Source organism: Globicephala melas, chromosome 6 (genome assembly GCF_963455315.2).
Source record: "Globicephala melas chromosome 6, mGloMel1.2, whole genome shotgun sequence".
NCBI classification, from domain to species: domain Eukaryota; kingdom Metazoa; phylum Chordata; class Mammalia; order Artiodactyla; family Delphinidae; genus Globicephala; species Globicephala melas.
In genome coordinates, this window is record NC_083319.1 from 55,668,635 (window position 1) to 55,686,575 (window position 17,941).

Consider the following 17,941-nt stretch of genomic DNA (forward strand, 5'->3'; position numbering starts at 1 on the left):
CACCTATAAGGGTGAGATAGGGAGGGTGGGAGGGAGGGAGACGTAAGAGGGAAGAGATATGGGAACATATGTATATGTATAACTGATTCACTTTGTTTTAAAGCAGAAACTAACACACCATTATAAAGCAATTATACCCTAATAAAGATGTAAAAAAACACAAGCAATGGTCAAAGGATCTGAATTTTTTCCAAAGACATACAAAAATGGCCAACAGGTACATGAAACGGTAATCAGCATCATTAATCATCAGGGAAATTCAAATCAAGACCATAGTGAGATATCACCTCACACCTATGAGTATGTCTATCATTCAAAGGACAAAAGATAAAAAATACTGGAGAGGATGTGGAGAAAAGGATCCCTTGTAAGTTTTTGGTGGGAATGTAAACTGGAACAGCCACTATGGAGACAGTATGGCATTCCTCAAGAAATTAAAAATAAAGCTAGTACATGATCCAGCAATCCCACTTCTGGGTATATGTCCAATTGAAAGTTAAACATTATTCTGAAGAGATATCTGTACTTCCACATTCATTGCAGCATCATTTGCAACAGCCGAGGTATGGAAACAACCTAAGTATCTGTCAGCAGACGAACAGATGAAGAAAACGTGGGGAATGTATATGTGTGTGTGTGCACACGCTCGCACACATACACAGAGGAATATTATTCAGCTTTTAAAAAGGAATACTTGTCATTTGTGACAACGTAGATGAGCCTGGAGTACATCATGCTAAGTGAAATAAGCCAGCGAGAACCACAAATCCTGCATGTTATTACTTATATGTGGAATCTTAAAAAGTTTAGGAAACAGACAGTAGAAAAGTGGTTGCCAGGGTTAGTGGAAATAGAAATGGGTAAAAGGGTAGATTTTCACTTATAAGATAAATAAGTTCTGAGGATCTGTGTATAACGTGACTGTGGTTGATAGCACTGTGTTGTAGAATTGAAATTTTCTAAAGAGTAGAATTTAAATGTTCCCTCACCCACCAAAACGGTAAATTTATGAGGTTGATGGAGATGTTGACTTAATGGGGGGAGCCTTTCACAATGTATACATATATATTAAATCATCATGTTTTATACTTTAAATATTTTATTTGTTAATTATACCTTAGTATAGCTGAAAAAAATTTATTTCAAAGACTACAACAGAAAAACCCTTAATGCCGCATTGAGAGATCTACTAAAATACATATTTCAATAAGAAAAAGTGAGTCCAAAAGGAAGGCATAGGATCCAAAATAATGGTAAGCACAAACTGATGGAATTCTAACATATTTGCTCTTTAATGGCTAAGAATTCATCTGATGGCTTTCTATAGCTGAGTAATAGAGATGGTGTAATAGAGTACGAGAAATATTTTTAAAAATTTCTATTTTTGAACAAATGAAAATTGTTTAAATTTGCGTATCCAAATGCAGAGGAACTTCAAAAATCTGGCAGTTTTGCTCACAATTGCCAGTTTTTTGTTTTATTTTTACACACTGGTAGTTTTATATTATTTGAATAAGTATTAACTCTAGTATTATCTCTAATAGAATAAGGTTCTTGTAGTTGAATGTAGAACTGTGTTTCATATTGCAGTTCACTTAATAATCACTTTATTTATTTAATATCTGTATTTAGAACAGTGCCTGGCATATAGTAGATGCTGTGCAAGTGTGTTTGCTATTATTCCCGTCCTCTTCCTTCACGTAGCTCATGATTTAAATGATTACGTCTGTGAGGAAGGTTGTCAAATTTTCAGGTCTTCCAAATATCAGTCTCATGTTTTAGCTGCCAGCTAGATTTTGGTCTAATTGCCCTGCTTTCGTTCCTAATAAAAGTCTGTAAAACAGTAGTCTTTATTCTCCTCACCTTCCAAAGTCAAGGGACAAAGTCCTTCTAATAATGGTATTACAGATCTCCCAAGTTTGAAATCCTCATACTATCTTTTACTTCTGGCTTCTATATTCAGTTAGTCCTCATGGTGCATCAAGTCTTCCTCTTTTATTACCTCTAACCATCCAACTGTTGCTGTTTCAGTTCAGGATCTTAGTACTGCCTAGGTTATTGTAATAGCTTTCTGACTATATCACTTCACCTTTCTGATCATTATTGACTGTGGGATAAAGTTTAAATTCTTTGGTCTGACATTTGGACCTTCTTTTATTTCGTACTGTATCAGTTAGGATTGCACTTACTTATACATAATAAGGTGTCTGGTGGTTGGTAGGGGATTCCTGACATTGATTCAGCTACTTAAGGTTACCAGGTCGTTTATTCTCTTGGCCTTTCCTTCATGGTTACATGGTGTTAAGGTGACTGCCCTACCTATATTCATGCTTAGATTCAGACAGAAGGTGAAGGGGAAAAAGTAAAAGGAGACATGCCAGCTACGTCAGCCTTTTTTTAAGGAGTGGTCCTGAAAGTACCACCCAGCAACTTTCACGTAAATCTCATTTGCTTAAACTGGTTCACATGGCTATCCATGGGGAAGTAGAGGTTTTTTGGGGGGGTACATTGGTATATCCCCCCATTTGGGCTTTTGTATCCAGGAAGAAGGGGAAAATGCATACTGGGTATGTAGCTGCAGTTTTGTTACAAGTATCCAGGTCTTAGTTGTGGCGTGCAGGCTCTTTGTTGCAGCATGCAGGCTCCTCTCTAGTTGTGGCGTGTGGGTTTTCTCTCTCTAGTTGTGGCGCACAGGCTCCAGGGTGCGTGGGCTCTGTAGTTTGCAGCACACGGGCTCTCGTGTTGAGGCGTGGGAGCTCGGTAGTTGTGGCGCGTGGGCTTAGTTGCCCCACGGCATGTGGGATCTTAGTTCCCTGACCAGGGATTGAACCAGCGTCCCCTGCATTGCAAGGCAGATTCTTTACCACTGGAGCACCAGGGAAGTCCCTATCCATCTGTATTTTTAATCTTTTCCTAAATGGTATAATTTCTCAAATACTTCACTCAGACCAATAAATTATTGAACATATCTTGTATCTTTCTACTCTTCAGAACAGTTCCACTCTTCCAGAACGTTCTTCCTCTTCCATCCATCAAAATCCAATCCATGCTTCAAGAACAGTTTTAAATATGACCTCGTCTAATAAAGCTCATCAGTTAATCCCAGCTTGAAATGTTATTTTTCCCTTCCAGATTCCAATAAGCAATTGTCAGAGTAATCTGTTGAGAAATCATGTTGCTTTGTGGAATCTCTTCTTCTGTTGTCTGTAACTGATTTTGTTTGTTCTGTTAGTGTTATATATTTATATTGTGGTTCCTCAGTGTATAAGCTTCAGTTTTATTGTCATTGTCCACAGGAAGTTTATAATTTTGATATCTCTCACTGTGCTTTGTATATAGTAGTATAGGCATACCTCATTTTATTGTGCTTCCCCGATACTGGTTTTTTACAATTGAAGGTTTGTGGCAGCCCCGTATTAAGCAAGTCTATCAATGCCAATTTCCCAAAAACATTTGCTCACTTCACGTCTCTTTGTCACATTTGATACTTCTTGCAATATTTCAAACTTGTTCATTATTATTATATTTGTTATGGTGATCTATGATCAGTGACCTTTGATAATACTATTGTGAAAAGATTACAAATCGTTGAAGGCTCAGATGATGGTTAGCAATAAAGTATTTTTAAATTAAGGTATGTACAATTTTTTTTTAGACATAATGCTATTGCATACTCAGTATACTACAGTATAGTGTAAATATAACTTTTATAGGTACTGGGAGACCAATAAATTTGTGTGACTTTATTGCACTGGTCTGGAACAGAACCCTCAGTATCTGTCTGAGAAATGACTGTACATGATACTTATTCAGTTAATGGATTTGACAGAGTCATTGCTGTCAGTGAAGACTTCTTTATATATGAAGGATAACTTATGAATATCACTTCCATTTGTAACTTTGGTTTCTCTTACAGGCAAATGTTCTGAAAAAAGACTGCATGGGAATGGCATGCCTTACAATGACAGAAATGGAAGGAACATCCTCATCTCCTGTACATCAGAATGGTGATATTCCTGGAAATGCTAATTCTGTGAAGCAAATAGATCCAATCCTACAGGTCTATCTTTATCATTCCCTTGGAAAAGCTGAGGGGGATTATCTGAAGTTTCCAACTGGAGAGTATGTTGCAGAAGAGATTTGTGTTGCTGCTTCTAAAGCTTGTGGTAAGTGTTAAAAAGCAGTGTTTTTCTTCTTATTAATATATCCGTACTTTAATTATGCTACTCTTAACACAATGTACATGTATAATGTATTTTTATGCTTCTGTGACTGACAAGTGTTTTCATATGCATATAAAATGAGAATATCACTAAAGTAGAATTTAAGGTAAATTCTGTGTTGAGCTAGTGGTATAGACTGAATGTTTGTGTTCCCCAAAATTCGTGTTGAAACCTACTCCTCTAATGTGATGAGTTTGGAAGTGGGGCTTTCGAGAGATGAATCAGTTATGAGGGTGGATTCCTCATCAGTGGGACTGGTATCTTTGTTAAAGAGACCACTGAGAGTTCCTTTGCTCCTTCTACCACGTGTGGACATAGCATGAAGATGAATAAGAAGATGAACTATCTATGAACCAGGAAATGGGTCCTCATTAGACACCACATCTGCCAGCACCTTGATTTTGTACTTCCAAACCTCCAGAAATGTGAGAAATACATTTCTATTTTTTTTATAAACCACCTTGTCTGTGGTATTTTTGTTACAGTATCCTGAATGAACTAAAACAAAAATTGGTACTGAGAAGTGGAGGGGTGCTGTAATAAATTCCTAAAAATGTTGAAGTGGCTTTGGAACCTGGGTAATGGGTAATGGAAGAGTTTTGAGGTGCATGCTAGAAAAAGCCTACATTGTTGTGAACAGGAGATTCTGGTGTGGACTCTAAAGGAGGAGAGGTGTACAGAAAAACCTCAATCTTCTTAGAGAACACCTGTGTAATCCTGCGCAGAATATTGGTAGAATTGTGTGCTGTAAAGACCATTCTGATAAGATCTCGGGTGGAAATGAGGACTGTGTTATTGGAAACTGAAAGAAAAGTGATCCTTGTTGTAAAGTGTCAAAGAACTTGGCTGAGTTATGTTCATGTTTTAGTGCTTTGTAAAATGTACAGCTTGTGAGCAGTGAAATTGGATATTTACTTGAAGTAATTTCTAAACAAAGGTTTGAAGGTGTGGCTTTGAGCCCTCCTAACTGCTTATAGTTGTAAAAAGTTAATAAACAGAAACCTCAATAAAATAGAATCAGGAGACCAGAAGGGGGAGTTCTCATGCTCTGCAAGGATACCAGAGCCCAAGAGGAAGAAGACTCCTCTTCTTTGCTGGCAAGGACTCAAACAATGAAAAACCTTGGGCTTCTTGTTTACTGTAGCCCTCCCCTCTAGGACAGTGTTCTCCTTCCCTTGCCTTGGGGGAGCTTCCATGTGGCTCACCATAATTGCAGACCCCAGATTGCAGTTCTCTGCTGATCCCAAATAAATCCATCTTTTCTGGAAAAATACCTGGCAGCCTGTTTGTTTTAGGTCAACATAGTATAATAAGAGAGAAATAACTTACAGGCATAATTATAAATGTTAAGCAAAAAGGAAGCAGGACTTAAAAATTTGGAAAATTCCCCACCTATCCAAAAGATGAGAAAGCCTGTTCAGTAGAGAACACTAAGGGTGTGGCCAAGCAACCATTTGTTAAGATTAGTGTGGATAAGCCATCTCAACAGGAACCAGATGCTGCTACCTAAAACAATGGAAGAATGACCCTGAAGACAGTTCAGAAATCACCAGGACTGCTGTCTTAGCACAGGGCCTGGAGGCAGAATGATTTCAAAGGAGGAGATGCCAGTGTTTGGAGACCTTGAGCTTGCTGCTTGGTGCTACCTCACCTTGAGGGCTCTGCTGGTGCACTGCCGGTGCTGAGCTCCTTGGCTGCCCCAGGTGTGATTCTGGCAGCCCCTGGTGCAGCAGCTGCCTCTCAGCAGGGTGCAGGCAACAAACTGGTGGAATAAGCCATCTCCACTAGTGGAGAATGCACAGGCCCAGGGGGCATGTCTGACTCCACCTAGATTTCAAAGAACAGGAGCCATCCAAATCCACTAGGGCAGGGCCGCCAGGAGCCTTAGGTGCCCACCCTCTGCCCAGCAAAGCTGAAGGGGCAGGAATGCTGCCCAAGTGGGTCCTGTAGGTAGGACCTCTGCTTCAGTGGGCCTGGAGGGCAGAGTATCAAGTTAGAGGATTATTCATGGACCTTAAGGTCTAATGGAATTTGCCCTGTTGGGTTTTAGACTTGCTTGAGACTTGTCAAACTTTTCTTCTAAATATCTGTTCTGTGCCTGTTCTGCCATTGTATTTTGGAAGCACATAACTTGTTTAATTTCACAGGTTTACAGCTGGAGAACCTCAGGATGAATTGTACCTTGAGTCTCATCCAAATCTGCTTTAGATGATATTTAGATGAGACTTTGAGCTCAGACTTGGAGTTGATGTTGGAATGAGTTAACACTTTTGGGGCCATTGGGAATAGAATGAACATATTTTGAATGTGAGAAGGATATTATTTTGGGGGGTCCAGGAACAGAATGCTGTAGATTGAATGTATCTCTTCTCCCTCAAATTCATATGTTGAAACCTAATCTCCCAGTGTGATTGTATTTGGCGGTGGGGTGATCAGGATATAAGGTTAAGTATCACCTTCTCTCAGTTGCTTTTCTACCCATTTGTGGCTCAGTTATAGAACTTGTCTCTTTGGATTATGGATATTCGTGTCTCTTTTTTCAAGATACAGTCAGTTGTGGTATAGTGTGACATAGGTGTTCCTAAAATGCACTATGCTCTGCAGAATTGTGCAATAAAAACCATAGGGCTTAGAGGAAAAATGAGATTAGTGGCATAACATAAACTTCGTGACATTAAAAAAAACAATAAAAACAGCACATGTTAAATGGTAACAAAATATATAAAATCTGAAATATATTTGGCACTTTACCTTAAAGTCTTGAAGCTTGCTTGTGGAAGTGGGCGCTGGAAAGGTTGCATCTTGTGAGTTAGTGTGAGGCTGTAGAAGGAAAGTATCTGAGATCACATGAGAAGTTGTAACACCACATATAGATGGCTGTGGCTCATAACATACATGGTAAACTGTATGTTCCACGTATGTTCTCAGTTTGGACGCCAGGCTGAAGGAGTACCCCCTATGTGAGACATGATGTTCTCCTGGTAAAAGGCAAAAGAACATGAGGACTGCTGGAAACGAAATACCTCCCTACTGCCTCTGCTTGGAACTAACACACTCTCAGTTCTTCTCAGATTCCATTGGCCAAACCAAGTCATATGGCCAAGCCAGTGTTAGTCAGATGGGGTGGTCCTCTCAGGGACTGGGAAGAGAAAAGTGAGTATTTGTGAGCAGTGATGTAGTCTGCTACACTTTTCCCTCTTGACCACAAATAATTTCTTTCTTCAGTATTGAGAATAAATTTTCTCCTTCCCCAGTGAGGATACCCAAAGGTGTCATTGAATCAGGCTTAAAATCCAGGCTCTCCCTGTATTCTCTCAGTCATGTCCAGATGTTATTCTGCTTGATTCAGAGAATCTGTGAACTGAAAAGACAATTATTCTGATATCATATCTACAGCCTTGACAAGTTATATTTCAAAGATATGATATGAGATAGTTTTCCCTAGCATAGAGACAGCAAGGTTTAGACAAAATAGCTATGTAGAGTTATCTTTTGGAATCCTCCCACCTCTCTCTGAGCCCTATGCCAGTTACTCTTTCTTGACTGAGGTACTCACGTATCTAGTATCCTCATATTCCTTTCCATTCCCATCCCCAATGCCCTTTATTGTATCTAGCTGCAATCAGAACTTACGTTGATGACCCTTTGTTAAGTATGGTTTTGATGATAAAATAATTTGCAGTAAGTTATAAATGACAAATAGTTTTAATATTGAGATATTTGTATTTATTGAAGAATCTTGATCTGTAGTAACCTCTAATTGTAAAAAATGTTTAGGGGAAATGTATTCCTTTAAAATGACCTTTATTCTTTTCTCAATCCCCAAAGAGTAGAATATTGAGTTAATGTTATAGCTGTACCTCATTCACCTCTTTCAGCTAGCTAAAATTTATTGACACTGTGTTAAGTGCTTTATGTGTGTTACTCAATTCTTACAGCAGCACTAGGGTGTGTAGATGTTGTAGTGTAAGCACCTGACAATTAGCTTTTAAAAAAAGTTTTTACTTTATATTGGAACATAGTTGATTAACAATGTTGTGTTAGTTTCAGGTGTACAGCAAAGTGATTTAGTTATACATATACATGTATCTATTCTTTTACAAATTCTTTTCCCATTTAGGTTATTACCGAATATTGAGCAGAGTTCCCTGTGCTATACAGTAGGTCCTTGTTGGTTATCTATTTTATTTTATTTTAAAAATTTATTTATTTTTATTTTTGGCTGTGTTGGGTCTTCATTGCTGTGCGCGGGCTTTCTCTAGTTGCGGCGAGCGGGGGCTACTCTTCATCGAGGTGTGTGGGCTTCTCATTGCAGTGGCTTCTCGTTGCAGAGCATGGGCTCTAGGTGTGTGGGCTTCCGTAATTGTGGCACGTGGGTTTCCGTAGTTGTGGCTTGTGGGCTCTAGAGCACAGGCTCAGTAATTGTGGCGCACAGGCTTAGTTGCTCTGTGGCATGTGGGATCTTCCCAGACCAGGGCTCAAACCCATGTCCCCTGTGTTGGCAGGCGGATTCTTAACCACTGCACCACCAGGGAAGCCCGGTTATATATTTTAAATATAGCAGTGTGTACATGTCAATCCCAAACTCCCAATCTATCCATCTCCCCCATCCTTCCCCACCGGTAGCCATAAGTTCTCTAAGTCTGTGAGTCTGTTTCTGTTTTGTAAATAAGTTCATTTGTATCATTTTTTTTAGATTCTGCATATAAGTGATATCATATGATACTTGGCTTTCTCTGTCTGACTTACTTCACTTAGTATGATAATCTCCAGGTCCTCTATGTTGCCACAAATGGTATTATTTCATTCTTTTTTATGGCTGAGTAATATTCCACTGTATATATGTACCACACCTTCTTTATACATTCCTCTGTCAATGGACATTTAGGTTGCTTCCATGTATTAGCTATTGTAAATAGTGCTGCAATGAACATTGAAGTGCATGTATCCTTTCAAACCATGTTTTTCTCTGGATATACGCCCAGGAGTGGGATTGCTGGCTCATATGGTAGCTCTATTTTTAGATTTTTAGGGAGCCTCCAAAATGTTCTCCATAGTGGCTGTACCAATTTACAGTCCCACTGTTGTTTGCACAACAGTGCAAAAGAGTTCCCTTTTCTCCACACCCTCTCCAGCATTTATGGTTTATAGATTTTTTGATGATGGACATTCTGACTGGTGTGAGGTGATATCTTGTAGATTTGATTTGTATTTCTCTAATAATCAGCAATGTTGAGCACCTTTTCATGTGCCTCTTGGCCATCTATATGTCTTCTTTGGAGAAATGTCTATTCAGGTTTTCTGTCCATATTTTGATTGGGTTGTTTGCTTTTTTGATATGCCTGAGGTGTTTGTAAATATTGGAGACTAATCCTTTGTCAGTCACATGGTTTGTAAATATTTTCTCCCATTCTGTGGGTTGTCTTTTCGTTTTGATTATGGTTTGCTTTGCTGTGCAAAAGCTTTGAAGTTTCATTAGGTCCCATTTGTTTATTTTTGTTTTTATTTCCATTTCTGGAGGAGGTGGGTCAAAAAGGATCTTGCTGTGATTTATGTCATAGAGTGTTCTGCCTATGTTTTCCTCTAAGAGTTTGATAGTATCTGGCCTTACATTTACGTCTTTAATCCATTTTGAGTTTATTTTTGTGTATGCTGTTAGGAAATGTTCTAATTTCATTCTTTTACGTGTAGCTGTCCAGTTTTCCCAGCACCACTTATTGAAGAGGCTGTCTTTTCTCCATTGTATATTCTTGCCTCCTTTATCAAAGATAAGGTGATATGTGCGTGGATTTATCTCTGGGCTTTCTGTCCTGCTTCCTTGATCTATATTTCTGTTTTTGTACCAGTACCATACTATCTTGATTACTGTAGCTTTGTAGTAGAGTCTGAAGTCCAGGAGCCTGATTCCTTGAGCTCCATTTTTCTTTCTCAAGATTGCTTTGGCTATTAGGAGTCTTTTGTGTTTCCATACAAATTGTGAAATTTTTTGTTCTAGTTCTGTGACAAACGCCATTGGTAATTTGATAGGGATTGCATTGAATCTGTAGCTTGCCTTGGGTAGTATAGTCATTTTGATAATATTGATGGTTCCAGTCCAAGAACGTGTTATATCTTTCCATCTGCTTGTATCATCATCAATTTCTTTCATCAGCATCTTAATAGTTTTTAGAGTACAGGTCCTTTGTCTCCTTAGGTAGGTTTATTCTTAGGTATTTTATTCTTTTTGGTGTGATGGTAGATGGGATTGTTTCTTGAATTTCTCTTCCTGATCTTTCGTTGTTAGTGTATAGAATGCAACAGATTGCTATGTGTTAATTTTGTATCCTGCAACTTTACTGAATTCATTGATGAGCTCTAGTAGTTTTCTGGTAGCATCTTTAGGATTTTCCATGTATAGTATCATGTCATCTGCAAACAGTGACAGTTTTACTTCTTTTCCAACTTGGATTCCTTTTATTTCTTTTTCTTATCTCATTGCTGTGGCTAGGACTTCCAAAACTATGTTGAATAAAAGTGGTGAGAGTGGACATCCTTGTTTTGTTCCTGATCTTAGAGGAAATGCTTTCAGGTTTTCACCATTGAGTATGATATTAGCTGTAGGTTTCTCATATATGGCCTTTATTATGTTGAGGTAGGTTCCTTACATGCCCGCTTTCCAGAGAGTTTTTTTATCATAAATGGGTATTGAGTCAAAAGCTTTTCTGTATCTATTGGGATTATCATATAGTTTTTATTCTTCAATTCTTTGATGTGGTGATTCACACTGATTGATTTGCGGACATTGAAAAATCTCTGCATTCCTTGGGTAAATCCCACTTTGGTCATGGTGTATGATCTTTTTAATGTATTGTCGGATTCGAATTGGTAGTATTTTGTTGAGGCTTTTTGCGTCTATGTTTATCAGTGATATTGGCGTGTAATTTTCTTTTTTTGTGGTATCTTTGTCTGGTTTTGGTATCATGGTAATGGTGGCCTCATAGAATGAGTTTGAAAGTGTTCCTTCCTCTGCAGTTTTTTGGAATAGTTGCAAAAGTTTAGGTATTAACTCTTCTGTAGATGTTTGATAGAATATGCTTGTGAAGCCATCTGGTCCTGGACTTTATTAGTTGGGAGTTTTTAAATCACATTTTCAATTTCAGTACTTCTGATCCATCTGTTCATATTTTCTATTTCTTCCTGGTTTAGTTTTGGGAAATTGTACCTTTTTAAGAATTTGTCCACTTCTTCCAGGTTGTCCATTTTATTGGCGTATAGTTGCATGTAGCAGTCTCTTATGATCCTTTGTATTTCTGTGATGTCCATTGTAACTTCTTTTTCATTTTTAATTTTATTGGTTTGAGCCCTCTCCCCCTTTTTCTTGATGAGTCTGGCTAAAGGTTTATCAATTTTATTTAACTTTTCAAAGAACCAACCTTTAATTTCATTGATCTTTTCTTTTTTCTTAGTTTCTATTTCATTTCTTTCTGCTCTGATCTTTATGATTTCTTTCATTCTACTAATTTTGGGTTTTGTTTGTTCTTTTTGCTTTAGGTGTAAGGTTAGGTTTTTCATTTGAGATTTTTTCTTGTTTCCTGAGGTAAGATTGTATTGCTATAAACTTCCCTCTTAGAACTGCTTTTGCTGTGTCCCGTAGGTTTTGGATTGTCGTGCTTTTGTTTCCATTTGTCTGTAGGTATTTTTTGATTTCCTCTTTGATTTCTTCAGTGATCTGTTGGTTGTTTAGTAGCATATTGTTTAGCTTCCACGTGTTTCCATTTTTTACAGTTTTTTTGGTCTCGTAGTTAATTTCTAATCTCATAGCATTGTGGTCGGAAAAGATGCTTGATATGATTTCAGGGTTCTTAAATTTACTGAGGCTGGCTTTGTGGCACAGCATGTGCTCACTCCTGGAGAATGTTCCATGTGCACTTGAGAAGAATGTGTATTCTGCAGCTTTTGGATGGAACGCTCTATAAAAATTAAATACATCTGGTCTAATGTGTTATTTAAGTCATGTGTTTCCTAATTGATTTTCTGTCTGGATTATCTGTTCATTGATGAAAGTGGAGTGTTCAAGTCCCCCACTATTATTTTGTTACTGTTGATTTCTCCCTTTATGGCTGTTAGTACTTACCTCCTTTAATGAGGTGCTCCTGTGTTGGATACGTATATATTTACAATTGTTATATCCTCTTTTTGGATTGACCCCTTGATCATTATGTAGTGTCCTTCTTTGTCTCTTGTAACAGTCTTTATTTTAATGTCTATTTTGTCTGATATGAGTATTGCTACTCCAGCTTTCTTTTGATTTCCATGTGCATGGAATACCTTTTTCCATTCCCTCAGTTTCAGTCTGTATGTGTTCCTAGATCTGAAGTGGACCTCTTGTAGTCAGCATATATACGAGTCTAGTTTTTGTATCCATTCAGCCAGTCTGTGTCTTCTGTTTGGAGCATTTAATTTGTTTACATTTAAGATAATTATCAATATGTATATTCTTATTGCCATTTTGTTAATTGTTTTGGATTTATTTTTGTAGGTCTTTTTTCTTCCCTTACTCTTTTGTTCTCTTGAGATTTGATGACTAACTTTAGTGTTGTGTTTGGATTCCTTTCTCTTTTTTTTTTACGTGTATCTATTGTAGATTTTCAGTTTGCAGTGGCCATGAGGTTTTGATGTAGCAGTCTGTATATAAACAAAATTGTTATAAGTTGCTGATCTTTTAATTTCAAATGCATTTCCAGTATCCTGCAGTTGTGCTCTCCTCTTCTCACAACTGCTGGTTTTGATATCATATTTCTGTGTTGATGACTTCCTACCTTTACTGTATGTTTGCCTTTACTGGTGAGCTTTTCCATTTGTAATTTTCTTGTTTCTAGTTGTGGACTTTTCTTTTCAGCTTTGAAACGTTCCTTTAGCATTTGTTGCAGAGATGTTCTGGTGGTGCTGAATTGTCTTAGCTTTTGCTTGTCTGTAAAGCTTTTGATTTCTCTGTCGAATCTGAAGGAGATCCTTGCTGGGTAGAGTATTCTTGGTTGTAGGTTCTTCCCTTTCATCACTTGAAATATATTGTGCCACTCCCTTCTGACCTGCAGAGTTTCTGCTGAGAAATCAGCTGATAACCTTATGGGAGTTTCTTTGTATGTTATTGGTTACTTTTCCCTTGTTGCTTTTAATATTTTTTCTTTGTCTTTAATATTTGTCAGTTTGATTACTGTGTGTCTCGGCGTGTTCCTCCTTGAATTAATCCCGTATGGGACTCTCTGTGCTTCCTTGAGTTGGGTGGCTGTCTACTTTCCCACGTTAGGAAGTTTTCAGCTATTACTCTTCAAATATTTTCTCAGATCTTTTCTCTCTCTCTTCTCATTATGGGACCCCTATAATGTGAATGTTGGTGCTTTCAGTGTTATTCCAGAGGTCTCTGAGGCTGTCCTCATTTCTTTCATCCTTTTTACTTTATCCTGTTGTGAGGCAGTGATTTCCACCATTCTGTCTTCCAGCTCACTTATGCATTTTTCTGCCTTAGTTATTCTGCTATTGATTCCTTCAGGTGTATTTTTCATTTCAGTTATTGTGTTGTTGATCTGTTTGTTCTTTAGTTCTAGGTCTTTGTTAAACATTTCTTGTATCTTCTTGATCTGTGCTTCCATTCTTTTTCCAAGATCTTGGTTCATCTTCACTATCATTACTCTGAATTCTTTTTCTGGTGGATTGCCTATGTCCACTTCATTTAGCTGTTCTTCTTGGGTCTTATCTTATTCCTTCATCTGGGACATATTCCCCTGCCATCTCATTTTGTCTAACTTTCTGTGATTGCAGTTTCTTTTTCACAGACTGCAGAATTGTAGTTATTGCTTCTGCTGTCTTCCCTCCGGTGGATGAGGGTGTGTAAGAGGCTTGTGGGAGGGACTGGTTCCTGTCCATTTGTGGGAGGGACTGGTTCCTGCCCATTGGTGGGTGGAACTGGGTCTTGTCCCTCTGGTGGTCAGGGCCATGCTCAGAAAGACTTTAAACCCTGTTTGGTGATGGGTGGGGCTGTGTTCCTGACCTGTTGATTGTTTGGCCTGAGGCATCCCAGCATTGGAGCCTTCAGGCTGTTGGGTGGGGCTAGGTCTTGGGGAGAAAATGGCAGCCTGCAGGAGGGCTCACATGGATGAGTACTCTCCAGAACTACTGCTGCCAGCGTCTCTGTCCCCGCAGTGAGCCACAGCCACCCCTTGCTCTGCAGGAGACCCTCCAGTACTAGCAGGTAAGTCTGGCCTGGTCTCTTAATGAGGTTACTGCTTTTTTCCCTGGCCCCTGGTATGCACGAGACCTTGTGTGCACCCTTTCAGAGTGGAATTTCTGTTTCCCCTAGTCAAACCCCACTGGCCTTCAAAGCCAGATTCTCTGGGGGCTCCTCCTCCCATTGCCTGACCCCCAGATTGGGGAGCCTGACATGGGGCCCAGGAGTTTCACTCCTGTGGGAGAACTTCTGTGGTATAATTATTTTCCAGTTTCTGGTTCGTGCACCTGGTGGGTATGGGATTTGCTTTTATTGCGATTGTGCCTCTCTTGTCGTCTTGTTGTGGCTTCTTCTTTGTCTTTGGATGGAGGGTATCTTTTTTGGTAGGATCCAGCATTTTTTGGTCAATGATTGTTCAGCAGCTAGTTGTGATTTTAGTGTTTTCGTAAGAAGGGGTGAGTTCACGTCTTTCTCCTCCACCATTTTGAGACTTTCCCAGGAAGATTAATTTGGAAGAGGGTTCATCTTTAGGAAACTTCTTGCACGAATGGCTACCAGCAGAGAAGAGCTTTCTGCTCACCACACTCCTAGTTAGTACTGTAGCCAGGAATTCCAGCTGTAGCTATTTCTTGGAAATCACAGTGAGGCCGAAAGTCAGGGTCCTGAAGGATTGTTTGCTCCTGGAGTTATCCGACAACTAGCTTTGTTGATTGCAGTGTGTCTGGTATTAAGCTTTTGATTGTCTAGGTAGCCACTTGAAAGACATCCATTTCAAATAAACAAATTGCCAGCTATAGGACTAGATAAAGAGCCAGGCCACCCCACCCATGAAGTTCCTTTTTTTAAAGAGGTCTGACTTAGATAACTTAGATACTGACCATTTGACCTCTTGCTTTTCGCTTCTTGTGCTTTCATTCCTGCTTTATGTTTTAAATTCATCAATAAAAAGAAACCTGTGAAACCCTAGGCACCTCACTCTCAACCCCAGGAAAGACAGAACCCCGGGTTTGCATTCACTAGCTCTCTACCTGTGACCTTGCTGTGTGGCCAGGACTTGTGAATAATAAACGTTGTTTATTTTTCACAGTTCCCCGGTGGTTGTTGCTGAAGTACGTCTTGTAATCATAGTAAGATCCATAAGGGCTAGTCCAGCATCAGTATTGATTCTGGAAGGGGAAATGTCTGTGGGGGTTGCCTTAGTTCTGGGTGGGTCTTTAGGTACTTCTGGCCAGTAGCAACGTTACTGCTAGGCTGAGACTGACACAGAACAAGGTACTATGTTTATTTCTCTTTTAAAGTGAGGAAATTGACCAAATGACTTTTATTCTTTAATTTGATCTTAGAATTCCTTTTGGAAGTAGAGTTTTCAGGGCCCTAATCTTTTTTTTTTTTTTGCGGTACGCGGGCTTCTCACTGCTGTGGCCTCTCCTGTTGCAGAGCAGAGGCTCCGGCTGCACAGGCCCAGCGGCCATGGCTCACGGGCCTAGCCGCTTTGCGGCATGTGGGATCTTCCCGGACTGGGGCACGAACCCGTGTCCCCTGCATCGGCAGGTGGACTCTCAACCACTGCGCCACCAGGGAAGCCCCTGGCCCTAATCTTAAATACTGAAAAATGTGACCAGTCAAGAGGTGGTTCAGGCATTCATTCAGCCAAGCCAACACCCATGGAGCCATCTAACCCTGAATCATACCAGTGGGTGTGAAGTAGTATCTCATGTTTATTTTTTGTAGAAGCTGTATTGATATGTAACTCAATATCATACATTTCAAGTAATACATTTCATATATTTTTGCAAAAGCTTTATTGATATATAATTCAATATCATACATTCCAAGTCATATATTTCACGTTTTAAATATGTACAATTCAGTAGTGTGTACTATCCTCACAGAGTTGTCCAACCATCACCATAATCAATTTTAGAACTTTTTCTTCTCCCCCAAGAAAACCCTGTGCTTATTGGGTATCACTTCCCAACTCTCCATCCCTCCCCAGTCTTAGGCAACCACTAAACTACTTTCTGTCTTAGTAAATTTGCCTTTCTGTCTCAATAAATTTGGATTATATAATATTTGGCCTTTTTTTACTGGCTTCTTAAACTCATATAATGTTTATAAGTTTCATTCATGTTGTATCATTTATCAGTACTTAATTCTTTCATGGCTGAGTAATATTGTGTTGATATACTACATTGTGTTGTGTTGATATACTTCTTGTTTAACCACTGATCAGTTGATGGATATTTGGGCTGTTTCCAACTTTTGGCTATCATGAATAATGTTTCTGTGAACATTTGTGTACAAGTTTTTCTGTGGACGTATGACTTCATTTCTGTTGTGTATAAATCTAGGATTGCTGGGTCAAATGGTAATCTTTTTTTTTTTTTTTTTTTTTTTTTGTGGTACATGGGCCTCTCACTGCCGTGGCCTCTCCCATTGCAGAGCACAGGCTCCGGATGTGCAGGCTCAGCGGCCATGGCTACTCCGTGGCTTGATAGATCCCCTATCAAGTATATTATTTGGATATATTTTCTCCCATTTTTGTGCTTTGTCTTTTCATTATCTGGATCTGGATGGTGTCCTTTGAATCAAATATTTTTAATTTTAATGAGGCCCAGTTTATCAACTTTAGTTATTGTTGCTTGTGTTTTTATGTCATACCTAAGAATCCATTTACCAAATCTAAGGTCATGACAAATTCCCCTTGCATTTTCTTTTCTAGGAGTTTTACAATTTTTGCTTTGATTCATTTTGAGTTGATTTTTGCAGATGGTCTGAGGTAGGGATTCAGTGTTATTCTTTTGCATGGGAATATCCATTTATTACTGACTTATTCCATTCTGTGTAGTGTTTTTAAAGTTCATCCATGTTGTACCATATTATTAGTACATCATTCTTCTATGGCTGTATAATATCAAATACATGGTACAACATGGATGAACCTTACAAAAATTGTGTGAGGTGTAAGATGCGAGTAACAAATAAATGTTTACATGTAGATCACAGCACTCTTTGATGAAGAGACTTTGATTTCCTCACTCAGTAGTCTCAGATCACTTGGCAAAATCTCGTTGGTCCATAGACAAATTGGCTTATCTCTGGATTTTCAGTTCTATTCCATTGGGCTGTATTTCTCTCCTACTGCCAGTACCACACTGTTTGGATCATTATAGCTTTGTAGTAAGTGTTTTTTTTTTTTGCCCATTTTTGGATTGGGTAGTTTGTTTTTTTTGATCTTGAGCTGCATGAGCTGCTTGTATATTTTGGAGATTAATCCTTTGTCAGTTGCTTCATTTGCAAATATTTTGTCCCATTCTGAGGGCTGTCTTTTTGTCTTGTTTATGGTTTCCTTTGCTGTGCAAAAGCTTTTAAGTTTCATTATGTCCCATTTGTTTATTTTTATTTCCATTTCTCTAGGAGGTGGGTCAGAAAGGATCTTGCTGTGATTTATGTCATAGAGTGTTCTGCCTGTGTCTTCCTCTAAGAGTTTTAAAGTGTCTGGCCTTACATTTAG

The 17,941-nt window shown here is 38.8% G+C and overlaps 1 protein-coding gene across 5 annotated transcripts in view; it reads left to right on the forward strand.

Annotated features, from left to right (window-relative positions):
- LOC115863861 (tyrosine-protein kinase JAK2) overlaps nucleotides 1–17,941 on the forward strand; it is a 377,772-nt gene that overhangs the window by 274,631 nt on the left and 85,200 nt on the right. For all 5 annotated transcript variants that reach the window (XM_060300897.2, XM_060300898.2, XM_060300896.2 and 2 more), the window contains one exon: nucleotides 3,917–4,166. In XM_060300897.2, the coding sequence (XP_060156880.1) occupies nucleotides 3,917–4,166 (250 nt within the window). The remainder of the gene's footprint in view (nucleotides 1–3,916; nucleotides 4,167–17,941) is intronic.